The sequence below is a fragment of the Nelumbo nucifera genome, chromosome 8, assembly GCF_055504915.1.
Source record: "Nelumbo nucifera cultivar China Antique chromosome 8, China Antique-T2T, whole genome shotgun sequence".
NCBI lineage: Eukaryota > Viridiplantae > Streptophyta > Magnoliopsida > Proteales > Nelumbonaceae > Nelumbo > Nelumbo nucifera.
The window spans coordinates 22,992,840-23,010,206 of NC_142656.1; the positions used below are offsets into that span (position 1 = coordinate 22,992,840).

At 36.2% G+C, this 17,367-nt stretch overlaps 3 protein-coding genes across 3 annotated transcripts; 1 reads left to right on the top strand and 2 right to left on the bottom strand.

Annotated features, from left to right (window-relative positions):
- Positions 1-1,259: 1,259 nt before the first annotated feature.
- Positions 1,260-2,870, bottom strand: LOC104609124 (GDSL esterase/lipase 5-like). Its single transcript, XM_010275351.3, has 4 exons — positions 2,547-2,870; positions 2,092-2,441; positions 1,704-1,959; positions 1,260-1,605 (listed from the first exon to the last, which is right to left on the bottom strand). The coding sequence occupies exons 1-4, from the start codon at positions 2,815-2,817 to the stop codon at positions 1,358-1,360; spliced, it is 1,125 nt and encodes a 374-aa protein (XP_010273653.1). The 5' UTR covers positions 2,818-2,870; the 3' UTR covers positions 1,260-1,357.
- A 2,128-nt stretch (positions 2,871-4,998) lies between these two features.
- Positions 4,999-5,995, bottom strand: LOC104609125 (mannose/glucose-specific lectin-like). The gene is made up of 3 exons (XM_010275352.3): positions 5,866-5,995; positions 5,601-5,792; positions 4,999-5,512 (listed from the first exon to the last, which is right to left on the bottom strand). Exons 1-3 carry the CDS (start codon positions 5,866-5,868, stop codon positions 5,264-5,266), a joined length of 444 nt encoding a protein of 147 aa, XP_010273654.1. The 5' UTR covers positions 5,869-5,995; the 3' UTR covers positions 4,999-5,263.
- A 2,180-nt stretch (positions 5,996-8,175) lies between these two features.
- LOC104609210 (GDSL esterase/lipase 5-like) lies at positions 8,176-11,889 on the top strand. The gene is made up of 5 exons (XM_010275465.2): positions 8,176-8,180; positions 10,417-10,595; positions 10,692-11,035; positions 11,199-11,454; positions 11,543-11,889. The coding sequence occupies exons 1-5, from the start codon at positions 8,176-8,178 to the stop codon at positions 11,785-11,787; spliced, it is 1,029 nt and encodes a 342-aa protein (XP_010273767.1). The 3' UTR covers positions 11,788-11,889.
- Positions 11,890-17,367: the final 5,478 nt, after the last annotated feature.

Sequence of the window (17,367 nt, forward strand, 5' to 3'; positions counted from 1 at the left end):
AAAAATGGTTTAAATTGATATTTTTAAATATTCATAGCACAATCATTATTACTACATTATTTTTTTGAAATATCATTATTACTACATTATTAAAACCAAGCTTTTAAAAACTGACCCAGAAACGAATATTATTAGGGTTAGTGTTTCAATAGTTTCGGTTGAACAGTTCAAATGGTTTGATATAATTCAACTTTAGATTGGAATATTATTAGGGTAAAAAGGGATCATACATACATTCATTATTCTTTTATGAGATAAGAGAGAAGTAGGTAGTTGTTGATTGAGGTAGGTAGGTATTGAAATATTTAAATAATATTTTATTTTTTAATGTTAAATTTTTATAATTTGAATAATATTCAAATTGAATAATCCGTAAAATTATAATTTATATTGTTAGTACATAATTTCGTTATAAATTTTGTAAAAATATAAAATTATTGATAATATGAATATTATTGAGTCTATTGTAATTATTTTTTGTTTTTAATAAATATCTTAAAGTTATTATATAATTTCATCATATTATTTTAATAATTCTTAAATTTGTTAATTCAAATTTTCTCTAGGATAAATAGGAAATAGGGACAATATAGGAGATAAACAAGGATAGGAGATAATTTAGTAGAAAGTAGGAGATAGTGGTGCGACTTGGCAAAATGGGGGAGAGGATAAATAAAAATTAGAGATAAATTGGGAGAAAGTGGGAAATAATTAATGGTGCCACTTGGCTAGACATTAATTAGAAAAGCAATTTCTTGTTTCTCTATCTATTGGTTGTTAGAGATTTCCTTATTGGTTTAATGGGCAATTATGTGGAATTAAAAAAAAATAAAGAAAAGGAAATTAGGAAGGGGATTTTGAGCAAGGAGTGGTGTGGTGACGTGAACAACCTTGAAGGGGCCTGTGCGATGCACAAGATGGCATAGGCAGGTCATCTGCTTAATCAATTGATTGAACATTGAGTAATTGAATCCTGACACGAAAGCCCACAGAACATATATAAACATATATAAACAGTTTTCCACCCACCAGCTAAATTTTTTTAAAACCATCCCATCATACACAACAACTCTTAAACTAAAACACAGAACACAGAAAATAATTAAGTGACTGTTTATTTTAATGGTTCTCATCTTCTTCACTTGGTTGATTATGGGCTTTCTCCAGGTTGCTATTACTCACTGGAGATTTGATCTTTTATGTGCTTGCTTAAGAAGCGGTTCAGTAAAAATAAACAATTCAAGTCACAGTGCTGGTCATGAGGCAGTAACATGTAATCTGAACTTGGAAGAAATTCATTTATTGATGATCATGAACATGGAGATAGAGGCCGGAGAGAGAGAGAGAGAGAGATGAGCTATGGGGCAACACACTCAAAGAAACTCTTCATATTGTAGTTTCCCTCTACAACAGGACTAGTTCCGCTCCACATCTGCTCTGCCATTTGTTGGTATGCTTTATCTGTGAGATGGAAAGCATCCCAAAACACATAGTCATTGGGATTATCACATAACTGATATTCTTTCACTGTTCTTCTTCCACCGCAGCTGGGCACTCCTCTGAAGGGTCCTGTGCCACAACATGCATTTTCTCCTTCCTTGAAACCTTTATTTTCATTAAGCATGTATAGATGTTAGCATAAACTAAAATGAATATCCAACAGAAGAAAATAGAGTAAATTGCGATTTAAATAACATACGTACCATATTTTGAGGGGTACTTCATTCGTTGGTCGATGAAGGTATAGAAATCGTAATTTGAATACTTGAACTCTGGCAGCTGGATCTCCAGCTTTCTGAGGAGTTCCGATAGAGCTTTGTTGTGTAGCTCTGCAAGTGTCAAGGCTTCTTGTAAGCAGGCTCCTTTATTTTCTGGTTTGGTTATTCTCACACCTGGCACACATCCCAATGGACTCATTCTGATGAGACCAAATTTCCTGCCTCCAATCTTGTATATTTCCTACCGAATCAAACACAGCCATCGGTTATTCACACTACCAAAAGAAAAAAGAAGAGATAAAGGACTAAAAGAGCAGACCGCAGAAGAGAGAGAGAATTCTGCTTTGGAGAGTCAAAGTTGTTTCACCCTTACTTGTATCACACTGCTCAGGTTGCCAATCACTGTGCCGACGTATTGCGCCTGAGAAGACTCTGGAATGCTGGAGTTGTTCAGGAAAGGAAACATGTAATCGTTGCCTCCGATACTAATCAAGTAAACTGCTCTTGAGAATAGTTTCTCCGCTTCACCATCCCCCAGTTCTTCTCTCAACCCAATTGCCACCTTCTTAAAGTAGCTCAGCTGCGTATTGAGGTTTATTACCAGTCCTCGAAAGGTTTCAACTAGAGCACCAGCTCCAACAGACGCGAAGTTTGCTCCGTCACTGAACCGATGAACGCCGGGGTGTAGAAACGGTGGAATGAACGGTATGTTTGCATACTCCGCTGAAATGTTTATCTTTAACATTAATTAATTAAGCATTGCATACGGGGGAGAGAGAGAAAGAGAGACCGAGAGAGAGCGAAAGATGAAAATATAGAGGATCATACCGATAATATCTGGAGACAGGCGGCCATCAGAGAAGCGCCCACTAGGATACTGGAATGAAGTTTCTCCATATGGCCAGAAATTTGCCTGGAAAAGAGTGCTGGTGTTGATGTAGTTGTTGTTTCCGGCATCAACGAGGGAATCGCCAAAGATGAAGAAGGGAACACGATTTTTCGGCTTTCCCAGATCATAACCCAGGCTGCAGACTGTGGGAATGATGAGAAGGGCTGCATAAAAAACCAGAGAATACCGGAGAATAGTTAAAGTTGCCATGTGAAATAGTCTAACAACTGATCTCTAGCTGCTTCCACCATTTCATTTTGTTATTATATATATAGTAGCCAAACAGATGTACTGACATTGTTAATTAAAGTAAAGGAGAAAAAGAAAAAAGCTTCGCTGACTTGAAATTTCTCATTCTCGTTTGGTTCAATTAGTCCATACGAAACGAGGTGTATGAGATCGGGTAATCGTTAGCAGATAATACAAAATATGAGATTGCCATCAGGCCAGAAGATTATTTGTTAATATTGTTATTATTTTGTTAATTTGAACATCCATAACAAGACAGCTTCGACATGACTCTCCACCTAAGTTATATATAATAGGTGTTTTTATTGTTCAGTCCACCCATAATCCTGCTTAAAATAAGTGATATTGCATTGATATTCACGGAAGTATTTTTACATTAATTAGTTGCACGAACGAACAGATTTGTTGAACTTGTTTAAATGGGCTTAATTCATTAATCCGGTCAAACTTGCCTTATGTATATATTAAAACTTTAGGAAAAAGAAAACAAGAATTTAAATATTTATATAAAAAATATGGGATTAAATATAAAAGATTTGTATTAGATATTCAACATGGGTGGAATTCAACATATGCTAATTACATATTTATATTTCTTATAAATAAATTGTTACTGATTTTTGTAATGAAAAAGTGCTCTATGCTTTTATAAGTAAAGAAGATTAGGAAATTGCAATTCATATAAAAGATGTTTTATAACTTTTTTATGATGCAACTAATTTATTTTTGAGTGTTTATTACCCAACCTCTTGTGTTTTAGTTAATAAATTGTATATAATTAGTGAATGATTTGTAAATTATAAAATGATTTAAGATTTAGAAATATTATTGAAATAATATAATTAAATTTAAAAAGTATTGGAAAAACATTTCTCAACTACAATATTAGATTATAGGACTAAAAATATGATATGGATGTTTTACGTAAATCTTATTATGATAATATAGGAATTATTATCAAAATAACAAAAGATGAAATTAAAATTTTATTATTTGAAATATATAATATATATGAATCACAAACAGGAGAACTAATATAACTTCCAACTTTTTGCTTATATGCCTTGCACGGGGCAATTACTTTAGACGATCTTCACATGTAATATTTTCAATAATCAAATGAAGAAGGTTACTTCTTATTGCCAAAAAAAGGGTCAAGTCACATTTGTTTCCAATTTTTCTTGACCATGGGCTATTTTTTTCAAATGTCTATTTCTGACTACTGAGTAAATTTTTCCGCAAAACTTTAATACTTTTAGATTATGTCTTATTTAAATGGAAAGGTAGGGAAAGGAAGTGAAAGGTAGGAACCTTTCCTCACTTTTTCCTTCAAACCAAACACAGCCTTAGTGTGTTTTCTACTCTTAGGTCTTCTTCTATTTTTTTGCAAGTTAAGTGCTTCTACGCTATAAAGAAAGTCTTTCTACTGGAGTGCGTAATAGAGAGACGATTGGTGGTTGAATCCTGAGAGCGAAATCTGCTTAAGGACAGTGCTATCACACACCTCGATCAAATTGTTTTCTTCTACTCTTGTGTTGAGAAAATTCAATTTCACAGCCTCACAGGACAAACAAGTATTACAAATTCAGTCAGGGGTATTATCAACTAACGACAACCAACAACATGGGGTCGTGGTCAGCTGACATCTCCCTAGTCCGATATATGGGATGATTATACATCGTGCATTACTCCCCACCTGGGTGAACTTGAGGTAGGTATGCATAGTTGAACTATCAAGTAACTTGATCATCAGAGTCCAGAGTCCGAGAACACTCTTAGGGCCTTTTGGGACCCACAGCCAATGGACTTCGAAAATTACTTTGCTGCCCTCAGCTCTAGATTTGGCAGAATCAGCACCTATTTTGACAACATTTTACCATAGGATTGTTAAAAAAAACTCGTAGGACCTCCATTGATGTCCAAATCACAAGGTCAAATGGCACGGCTTAAAATAAGCTTAAAGTGAATTGTGGTAAGTGCATTTGAGAAGTGGGAGTGGAAACAGAATTGATTTCAAGTGGAAATTCGGTGGATTTTTTTTTATTTTTCTTGTGAGAAAGAAACTTTATTAAGGAATGAGCCCAAAAGACCCAAAACGAAACAAGCCATTCAGGGTGGATACAACCGTACAAAGAAGCCTCATAATCAGAAAGAGCAAAAAGGAAAAGTCTCAATCCAACACTATATCACTCAGAGTCACACACCGACCAGAGTATGGGAGCCTTGTAAAGCAACCAAGACGAACCGCCCCTGGATTTTTATTTAAATATCCTAAAAATAAGATACTACTTATACATCAAATACCGGGAATTGGGTTTCCACGACACAAAGCCACAAACGACTGAAGGAAAAAGTAGTTTATTTAGAAATTCCAATGTTGCAAACTTGGTATTTTCATTGTTGAGAGTCAATTCTTTAGATAGACTCCAATGGAGTCAAGATCCGCACCGCATCGTCCATGGAACCCCACAATCTTCCCCTGTTTCACAGGAAGAGAGAAAGCCGTGCCGTCTGTAGAACCGTAGGGTCCGTATGACCTGGCATTTGTATTGAATTGGATTGATCTTACTACCACGTGCCCATTTTGATTCTTCCAACGTCGGCCAAACGTCCCGCTTATGGAAGTTAGATACTCGTCAGGCCAAGCTATCTGAATCTGCATACATGAAGAACAGCATGTAAGGTGCTTGATTATTTGCTTCTGTGACCCTGTCAAATTTTAGAGAATAGAGAATGAGAATCACCTGATCAATTTTTGATGAACTAGGGCTGCCAAATTCATTTGAAAAGCCTCCAGAGCCGCCCAGGAACTTGATAGAACGGATCACCTCTTCGTGTCCGAGGATTATCTGCTTAATCCCGTCACCATCGGCCATCCAACTCCACCCACCACCACCGTCTCCACCCCATGGCCCCACCGCGATAGGATCTCCGCTCTGTCCCCAAAAGAAAGATTAACATAACAAACCACATAAGCTTTTCATGGCGTAGATTGTAGAAAATGCTTACCATGTCTCCCTGCACTCTACAGATAAATGAATTCCTCTGGTCGTCTCTCTGATTGCCGCACAAGGGTTGTCCATCAGCGAGAGAATAAATAAACTTGGGCCACCGACCGGCCAACTTGTCGGTGTAACTATCCAAAGTCAACTTAAATGTAACATCTCAACGTGTAATGCCAACACCTCCCGTACTTGTCATGGGGAGATGTTGCCAACACACGGTTGGGATGCCTGTCCATCTTCACCGACATTAGATACAAACACAAGATTGCAATGCATTCTTAGCACTCGACTGGTTAAAGCCAACTTAATTGCACCGATATAAGACGGATTTTCCATCAAGTAACCTAAATAAAAATAAGAGAAAATTTTCGATTTATTTTGTACTTTGGGTTTAGTGTCACTTTAATTTTAATTTAAGATTCAAATTGAAATTGGAATTAAAATCTTTTAAATTGATATTAGAATGATTTATTTTTATAATCTCTTCGGTTCAGATATGACCAACCATTGAGTGGCTCAATTGGTACACGTGTTGGATTGTTCTAATCGAAACCGACTTTCACCAGTTTGATGTTTAGGTTCTTATTTGATTAAAGAAAATAAATAATTAATTAAAGACATTTTCATTTCTCAGGAAATTACTTACTTCGGTAAATGTATTTATTTAGGCAAATGTTTTTTGAGAAATATTTATTAGGCTAACTTTATTTATTCATATTCTTTTATTTATAAGATAAATAAGATAAAAGACTGTTTTAACCATAAAAAATATTATCGTGTTGTGAAATCTCAAGGTGTTTATGTCATTTATGCTATTTTATCAATGGCAAAGAGTAACTTATACATGCAAAAATAATCGTGAAGCCCTGCAAAAATCAGGACAAAAAAGTATTTTCAATTTGTTATTCATATCTTCTCTATTAATATCAGATTTGACCCAAGTGTTTGTGAGTGTATTAGGTTCCTTAGAAAGCCATCTTGTTGAAGCTTGAGAGAGTGGTAGCCAAAATTCTTGCCTCATTAAACTAATGGTCCATCCTCCAGGAACCTCCCTCCTTAATTAGAGTTTAACCATCAATCGAGCGATGATATAATCCACTCTGTTTCACAATGTGGAGAGACATCGGATTTGCTCCTCACAGAATTGGTGTCACACCAACCTCACAGAGCATTGGAGGCATACAATGAGAATATCTTCTGTACATAATGTTATCATTCATCGAAGATGTTTTCTAAGGCACAGTTGCTATGCAGAGCCATGCCCTGTGAGGAACAGATTCAAACTCCGGGCATACTCGTTAATATAAAAATAGTTATTGTTTGTCACTTTTTATTTTTCTACAATATGATTAATATGAAATATTAGAGATATACAATTTTTTTTATATTTTATATTTTTTGTATTAGGTTGTATTGTTTAAGTTTTTTCCTGTAACTATAACATTACAAGTGATCCATTTGACCCAATTGATTAAACCACCACGGTTTTGTTCTTGAATTGGTTTAAAAAAACATGAGTTTTATATTGTTAAAGTATTGGACATGGATATGATTAATATAATTTATTGGTGAGAAAAACGTATTAAATATAGGATTAGATGAGAGAATAAGAGTTAATACATTAAATATATATAGGACCTGGTAGAGGGAATTGAATGATATAAAAAGTAGTTATTCAAATTACATTTTTTGTCATCACAATTAAATATGAAATAAATTAAAAAATATAAGTATTTTAGTCAAAAAGAAAAGTTTCACACCTATAGGATGTGAAACTTAAAAGACAACATAGAGAAAAGTTTCACACCTATAGGAATTGGTAAGCAATATAAGAAGAGAGAATAAGCTGACATGAACAACTACTTTAGGGGTAATAGCATATAAGGGTAACTTTTGGGGTTTAATATCAATAAAAGATATATTTAAAAAAAATCAAAAATAGATTAACTTTTTAAAAATAATATCAATAAAGGGCAAAAACACTATTCATCTTCTTCTTCTTGCCATTTGTTCACCAGAGTCGTCGCCCACCAGCACCCGCCACCACTGTCCTCTGCCACCCGTCGCCACCTCCGCCTCCGCCTCCGGCAACGCTGCTAGAGATGGGTGGAGACAGAGGTGGCGGCGGTGGCGGGCGGTGGCGAACGGTGGCTCTGGTGAACAAATAGCAAGAAGAAGAAGATGAACAGTCTTTTTGCCTTTTATTGATATTATTTTTAAAAAATTAACCTATTTTTGAAATTTTTTTAAATATATTACTTTTATTGATATGCCCTTCTATGGTAGGGCTAAATTAAAAAGACCTCCTGGTACTATGGGGTTAGTGACAATTAACCCCCTGAATCTTATTTGTGACAAAGATCTCCTAAATTTTCACTTTGCTACAAATGACAAAATGCATTAAATTACCAAAACCTACCTGAATTTTTCTTATTTTCTTTTCCTTGCCCTTGTGGTCAAGTCGGTGACAATTAGCCCTTGGTCGTTAATTGAGCCAAAAATACCTCTATTTTCTCCAAATAAAACCAGCTAAAATAACATGAATCATTTCATTAACATAGAAAAACAAGTTTCTTAAAATTTCCTGTTTCATTTCACTAACATGAATGTCTCTCTTCATCTTAAAATATAAAAATTACCTACTCATTTTCTCCAATATTCAAAAAAAAACAAATGAAACCTTAAATTTATATCTATCAAAAAAAAAAAAACCTCAACCATTTCATTTAAATATTGATCTAACCAGAAATCTACAATGATATATTGGAGCAATTAAGAGGATTTCAATATTATATTTCGAAAACTAATTAAATCATAAATCATTCAAATAAATAAAAATGGATAATTTGGAGATTTAAAAAATTTTAAATAGTTGAACAAGAATCTTTTTCAAAGTTAACTAATAGAACTTTAGTGGAGAGGGTATTTCTCACAAAATGAAAGTTCATGGGTATTTGCCTTTTCTTTTCTTTTGTTATAATTAAAGGTGTAAAACGGGCCATGTCGGGCGGCACAGCACGACCCATGGGCGGCCCGTGGACCATCTCAGGCCGTGCCCCCCTCCCAAGGAAAACTTGGGGGATCGGTCTAACACAGCCCACGGCCCAAGTCCGTGCGGACCCATGCTGCGTTGCAGGCCGAGCTTTCGGCCAGGTTGGGCCGTGCATCAGGCTAAAGCCATTTATTTAAAAAATGACAAAAAACTTAAAATTGCTTATATGTACAATAATTAAATAAATTAGTATAATAAAATTAAAAATTATTTATTTTATTAATATATTATATATTATATATTATTATATAATTATAATTTATATAATATTAATATAAATATATAAAATATATATATGGGTCATGTTGGGTCGGGCTGCGGGCTGGGCCATGCTAGCATGCGGGTCACAAGCAGCATGGCCCGCTCGGTCGTGCCGTGCGGGCCCGACCCGTGGACCTAAAACTCTAGGCTCAGCACGACCCGCATAATCATGTCGGGCCTGGCATGGCCCATGGACCATCGTGGTGGCCCGGCCCAATTTACACTTCCAGCTATGATAATGAATAACAACCCATGGTTTTTAAAACCGACCCGGTGACCAAACCGGTCAGGGGTCCAGTTACCGGTTCAAACGGTCCAAACTCAAATGGTTGTCCTGTTCTAACAAAAAAAATTAAAAATTAAAAAAAATTGAAAAACAATCAAAATTGCTCGAATGGTTAACTGGCCGGTTCAGCAGTTTGCTGACCAAAATCAACAATTTGGGGGGGAAAAGCAGTTTTGGGGAAAAACCGGGAACCGGTCCGGTCCGGTTTTGAAAACCATGTTAACAACCATTACGTGATCAAGAAGTAAGTAAAATTCAGAAGTAGAATTAAAAGCGATGCATTTGACAAGTTTTTTCTTTTTCTTTTTCTTTTCTAAAGATCGGCGGAATTAATGCATAAAGTCCATTAAAACAAGCGTTCAGGTTTGTTTTCAACAAATCTGGCCGTTCACATGCATGTAAAAACACTTCCATGAATGTCAATGCATATCGCAATTTCTAATGGAATATATTTAATTATCAGGAGTTGCCTCGTCATGCATATAAACTAAATAACAAATAATCTACAGGCCCGATGGCAAAAATCTCATATTTTATATTATCTCCTAAAGATTCGATGAACTCATCATGCACCATTGCGTATGGAGTAATGACTGAAAGAGAAATAAAATGAATGATTCAACCTATATATTAATTCTATCGTCACAACGAGAAATTTCTAGTCAATGAAGCATAGCATTTTCTTTTTCTTTTTTAATAAGTGAAAATAAGAACTTCAACTAACAAAAGGATGAAGAGACAAACTGATCGATACAAGGAAGAATTTCTTTTTATCCCTCTTATACAACGATCAACTCTGCACTTCTGCTACTATATTCTATATATATAATTATAACAAACTGAAACTGTTCCAGGAGAGATCAGTAGACTACTTTCCATGGCAACGCTAACTACTCTCCAGTTCTATACAATCTTTCTCATCATTCCCACAATCTGTTGCCTGGGTTATAATCTAGGGAAGCGGAAAATCGTGTGCCCTTCTTTATCTTTGGCGATTCCTTCTTAGACGCTGGAAATAACAACTACATCAACACCATCTCTTTGGGCCAGGCAAATTTTTGGCCATATGGAGAAACTTTATTCAAGTACCCCAGTGGGCGCTTCTCTGATGGTCGCCTATCTGCAGATTTTATTGGTATGATCCATTTACATTTCATTTTCCTTCTCTCGATCGATCGTTGAAACAGATAAAATTACCAATAAATATGATGACTTGTTATATATATTGCAGCGGAATATGCAAACTTACCATTCATTCCACCGTTCTTACATCCTGGCGTTCATCGGTTCAGTGACGGAGCAAACTTCGCCTCTGCTGGAGCTGGTGTTCTAGTTGAAACCTATCCAGGACTGGTAATCAACCTCAAAACGCAGCTGAGCTACTTTATGAAGGTAGCAATGGATTTGAAACAGGAACTAGGAGATGATGAAGCCAAGAAACTGTTATCTAGAGCAGTTTACTTAATTAGCATCGGAGGCAACGATTACGCTTATCCTTTCTTGACCAACTCCAGCATTCCAGAATCCTCACTACATGTGGGCAAAGTGATTGGCAACTTGAGTAGTGTCATACAAGTAAGACTGAAAGAACTTCGGCTCCCTTAGAACCCTCTAATTTCTAAAAGGGGATTAATATTTCTTCTTCTGTAGCAGTACCCTTTCATCTTTCCTTTTTTTTTTTTTTTTTCGGGGGGGAGGGAGTAATCTGGAAAACCAGTGGTTGTATTTGATTTGGCAGGAAATATACAAGATAGGAGGCAGAAAATTTGGTTTCATCAGAATGGGGCCGTTGGGTTGTTTGCCAGGAATGAGAATAATCAAACCAGAAACTAAAGGAGGTTGCTTAGAGGAAATCTTAACACTTTGCGAACTACACAATAAAGCTCTATCGGAACTCTTCAGAAAACTCGAGACCCAGTTATCGGAGTTCAAATATTCAAATTACGATTTCTATACATTCCTCGACCAACGAATGAAGTACCCCTCAAAATATGGTATGTTATTCCAATCAAAATTTCTCCTGTTTTCTTCCGTTGAATATATATATAGGCCAACATCTGCACATGCTTAATGAAAATAAAGGTTTCAAGGATGGAGAAAGTGCATGTTGTGGAACAGGACCCTTCAGAGGGGTCCCCAGCTGCGGTGGAAGAAGAACAGCGAAAGAATATCAGTTATGTGATAATCCCAATGACTATGTATTTTGGGATTCTTTCCATCTTACTGATAGAGCATATCAACAAATGGCGGAGCAGATGTGGACCGGAACCAATCCTGTTGTAGAAGGAAATTACAATATGAAGAGTTTCTTCGAGTTTGCACCATAGCTCATCTCTCTCTCTCTCTCGTGAGAGATATATAATAATACAATATGGGGCACTCCTCCAGCTTATGTGTTGTTCATCAATAAATGAATTGAGCCAAATAAATATATGATTTCTTCCTTCTACTGCACGCTACCCTGTGTGTCATCAACACTCTAAAATGAATTATTTATTTTTCCTGAATCGCTTCTTAAGAAAACGTATAAAGGACGAAATCCAGTAGGTCCAAGACTTGGGATAAGAAAAGAAGAAAAGAAAACACTTTGTGGACATGAAATTCGGATAGCTTAATTATAAACAGAGTGATGGAAGTAATTGCTCTCATGCGAGGTTTTGAAAATGTGTTGATAACCATTTGGCCCACGAACCAAACATACTACTGGTTCGATTTATCACCCGGCCTGCCTTTTTATAAAATAAAAACGTTGATTTAGTCAAAGCGGCTGATCCTGGCAGTTGAACAGGCTGATCTGGGCAGCAGTTTGTGGTAATTAAATATTAATTTTAATAATTTTTATTTAAAAACTGACACTACTGTCATATTTCATCAATTATTTATGTTTTTTCTTTTTAATTTCATTTTGCAGGAAATCCCACAATATTGTCATATATTTCATTTCATGTCGGGTGTTGTTTGACTATTATATTGAATACCTTACCAACCCGCTGGTTGCCACCTTGCACGAGTTCTTCTTCTATCTGACATTAGGCGCTGGGTATAGTTGAATGAATGGATATCCACTGCCTTACCTTCGAAAGCAACCTTGCAACTGAGAATTAATCCACAAGAAGCTACTTAATGAACCAAAACCTAACACCCATGTATATTCAAGTTCACATTTGCGCCTCACCGAATGCGCTCCACACATACATCTAGGGGTGTTCATGGTTCGGTTAATCGAACCGTGGGGTATGTTTTCAAATTGAATCGACCTGATTTTTTTTAAATATTCAAATTGAAACTGAGTCGATGCAATTGATGAATCAATGAATCGGTGGACCGGTTAATCATGGTTGATCTTTCAGTTTTTTATGCAGTTAAAACAAAAATAAAAAAATAAAATTATCACAGTCGTTGACTCGGTGGTTGCTGTCGGTGCCAGACCGGTTGGTGCCGGTGGTTGCTGTCAAGTGTCGCCTGAAGTGAGAACTTGAGACTTGAGAAATGGCGCCTGGCAGAGATGCAAAAAGGAGAGATGAGAGAGAAGAGAGATACAAATGGCATTGGACACTTGGACCGTTGGTGCTTGCTTGCCAGCGAAATGGTGACCGATGTTGCCGCTTGGTGTTTCCGTGCTGGTGGCCTGGTTGGCATGGGCTGCGCGGCAGTCTGGAGTGAGGAAAAAGAAGAGTCAAAGAAGACAAGAAATTAAAAGAGTAAGAGAGAAAAAAGAGAACTGAGATCTGAGAGAGTGAGAGAGGCAAAAGAGAAAAAGAGACTAAGAGAAAAAAAAGAGAAGGGGCAGTCTGGGAAAAGGCAAGACTGCCGATTTTCCAAAAAAATAAAAATATAATATTATATTATATATATATATATATATAAAAGTGTATATATATTGATTCGGTTAACCGCCGATTTTTTTAAATGGTTAACCAAAACTATCAATTTCGATTAATCGATTTTTTAAGAATATACATCACCCCTATATACAACTTCCATTGGGATGTGTTGTCGGGCGCCAATGTAATATCTTCAGTGGATCCCATTTTGTTCATTTGCAGAAAAGCTTTTATTTAAGAGTATTTTGGATAAGGGAAAATAACAAGTATATTCATGCTCTCATGTATGATTTGTCACTTCAACAGGTCCCATTTTGTTCAATTCTATGGGGAATTTTGGATTTTGGGAAATTAGGTATTTGATGAATAATCAAACATGGTTTTTAAAACTGAACTGGTGATTGAATCGGTCATGGGTCTGGTTACCGGTTTGAATGGTCCGTCCATTTGACTCAAATGTTTGGCCTGTTTTAACAAAAAATAAAAATAAAATAAAATAAAATAAATAAAAATTTTGAAAAACGATCAAAACCATTCGAATGGTTCAGACGGTTCAAACGGTTAATCAGTTGGTTCAGCGGTTTGCTGACCAAAATCAACAATTTTGGGGAAAAAAACGGGTTTGGAGAAAAACAGAACTGGTTAGGTGACCAGTTCCCGATTTTTCCAGTTCGACCGTCCGGTCTGGCTTTGAAAACCATGTAATCAAATATTAATTGATACCAGTGCAATGCCTAGATTGGTACTAAAAATGTTCTATATTCCTTAAAGTTGTGTTTGATTTGAAGGAAAAAGTAGGGAAAAGTAGGAAAATCTATAGATAAATTTTCCAAACTTTCCCTGCTTTTCCTTCAAATCAAACATAGAGTAAGAGAGCATATAGGACATATTTCATTTTGGATAAAATGTGCATCTCTCTAATGAAAAGATAAACAAAGTTACCATAAGTTAAATATTTGGATTAGAGATGAATTAGCCAAATTTATCTGTTGATTCTATGCTAACAATTTTCTAAAATAATTGCTTTATTGTTTTAACTTTTAAATTACTTTTAAGTTTTTTTACAATTGACATTACTATAGGAATGACAACGGGGCGGGTTTGGGGTGGGGCACCCCTCCCCGTCCCCTCCCCAAAGTCACGATACGTTGCCCCATACCCGTCTTGTCCCGATGGCAAGGCAGGTTTGGGGCAGGGCATACATTCCCCATCTAGGACGAGGAATTCCCGAATTTTCCCCATTCCAAGACAATTACTTAAAAATTATCTATTTTATAGACAATTTATACATAGGATATAGGAATTTGAGGGTATTTTAGAATTGAATTATAATACTTTAGAGATAATTCAAAAATAAAATTATGCGATCCTAGGATTTTAAAATTTTAGTGAAAATTTAGAGATATTTTAAATATCAATATTAAACCTAGAGATGTTTTATTAATTTACCTTCGGGTTCGGGGCGAGTTCGGGGAATTATATACAAAACTCATACCCACCCCGTACCCGGTTTGGGAAAAAACTATTTTCCCCGTCCCCGCCCCATCCTTGTTTAGGGTCGGGGAAAACCCACCCCGTTCGGGGTGGGGCCCCGGTTTTACGGGGAAAATTGCCATTCCTACATCACTATTAAATATTAATGAAAAAAATGAAATATCAAATTTACCCTTCACTATTTCTCAAATTTTCAAAATAAAATTCAACTTATGAAAATTTTGAAGAACTGCAATCTCTTTCCCCTTTCGTCCTCAAGTTGTCTCTCTCACTCCCTCTTCTTTCTTCTTCCCCCTCACCATGCTGCTGTTGCCACCATTACGGGCCAAAAGGACTGAAAACCGTAACAACAAAGGTGAGACGAGTTCCGGAGGTGGTAGCGTTCTATCACTCACTGATGTGAAGAGATTCAAGAGAGAATGTAGCCTCGGGGATGAAAACCGCAGCAGCAAAACGTCGCGTTTATAAACATCGAAGATGTGGCCCCTTCGTCAAGTGGTTCGATGATGAGCTTTCTTACCTGGTAGATGAAAGGTAAGTCCTCAAGCACTTTGATTGGCCGGAGCACAAGGCTGACGCATTGCAAGAGACTGTGTTCGGCTACCGTGATCTCAAGAAGCTCGAAGATTCCTTCCGTAACAACAGTCACCAACCTTGCAGTCTGGCACTCAAGAAGATGCAAGCCCTACTAGAAAAGTTAGGGCATGGAATGTTCTGATGCTGCGTTTGGAAATGATGTAAATATATAGTGTAAAACTGTTTATATAAATTGTAAAATTGGATTAGTTTTGTGTTACAACTTTTAGTTGTAACAGATACAAACATGAATTCCAATAAAGCATATGTTTTTTTTTATCAAAAGCCCACTTGAATACAAATTTATTTTTTTTTTTATTGATGTAATTTTACATCTTATTATTAAGGTAAATATGTATTGGTCTATCATTTATCAATGCATAAATGTAATATTACCAAACATAAACAAAAGTGAACCAGAGTATATATATACCCTGAACCGGGATTTACACTCCATTTACATCGTTTCCAAACACAGCCTTGATTTCTTTAGGCATTTGCTTGCCACAGTTCGTCGTATTGTTGGGTTCCACACTCTCTCACTGTGCTTGCCAAAACAGGGGTGGTTCTTCCTATTGTTGGTATATAATATAACATTTTCATGGTTCTGCACTCTCTCACCTAAGCATCCAAATTTGAGAAATTTGCATTGTAAAACTGAAGCATCTCTTTGGTATTCTACAGGTTTGTTTTGCCAACGCTAAACCGGATTCACGATGTGTAAATTCTTTGTTTAATCCTGGAATGTGCACAAACCTCCAGCGAACTAATGTACCCGAAATGCAAACCTTTCACCTAGAAGTATAAATTGTTCTTCCTCTGAACCACCACTAACAGCTTCCAGCTCTGAAGATTCTCTCTTCATGTACTTCATTGCTAGTTTCATCTCCGTCTTGTCGCTGCTAGTCATCGCTGACTGCATCTCCTCACGCCTGCTCCAGTTCTAGTAAATTAAAGGCTTCCAAAGATTTGGATTTAGGGTATTTTAGGTTATTTGAAAAATATATTAGTCACATGATGTCACATGTGATTAACATTAAGAGTAAGAATAGGGTTAATCAATTAGTTAAAGCACAAGAGTAATTTAAGAAATTTGCTCTTTTATATTATAATACATCTAATCTTATACTTTTATATAAAATTATAGAGTTTTGAATTAATACAAAAATTAAATAAAGAAAGAATTAAGAGGGTATTTGAATTAGTTATGAACGAGTCAAATTAAAAATTTCACCCCAAAATAATACTCTCAAATACGAAAGAATTTTGTCAAACAACTTAAAACTCCATATTAGACTAAAGATGGATCCACCACTTAGCAATGATGATATGGAGCTTAGGGTGGAAAATGACAGAGAGGTTAGTAAACGGTTGAGTTTGGAGATTTTGGGTGGGGAAGAGAAAGCTTGCATGCTTTAATTTCCTTGAGATGGAAAAAAATAGCATTTGGATCCTTGGTACATAGTTTGACAAAAGAAAAGACCTCCGCAGATGTAGATGATGGTAATTGGTAACTCCACATCAGCTGATTATTGTGTTCAATCCACCGACACGTGTGATGTTATCTCAAGCGATGTTGAGAAAATGAGAACAAGTTTTCTTTTAGTCTTGGAAGGCATTCTGGGTTCTAAGAAGACGGAAGGACTTGAGTGGCTTCTTGAGGGATTTTTTTTGTGTGCAGAAAGCCAAACCCAACAAAAGTCACAGACAAATGTAATAAAGTAAGGAACTCACAAGACACAGATCATGTTGAAAGCGTGTTTGGACAGCTTTTGTTGGGAGGAGATCCCATCTCTTGCTCTAGTTCCATCAGAGGAGGTATAAAGCACTAGTGTGGTAGTCGTAGGCAGAAATTCAAATTTGAATTTTGTGCTTTAGGGTGTTTATCCGTAGATATCGTGGAGTGCAATTTGGATCTTTTAGTGGGTTTTGCCTTGGATAGTTGCTTAGGGGTGACCATGGGGAGTAGATCTTTTCACGGGTGGGGGTGGCCCATCGGGCCTAACTTTACAC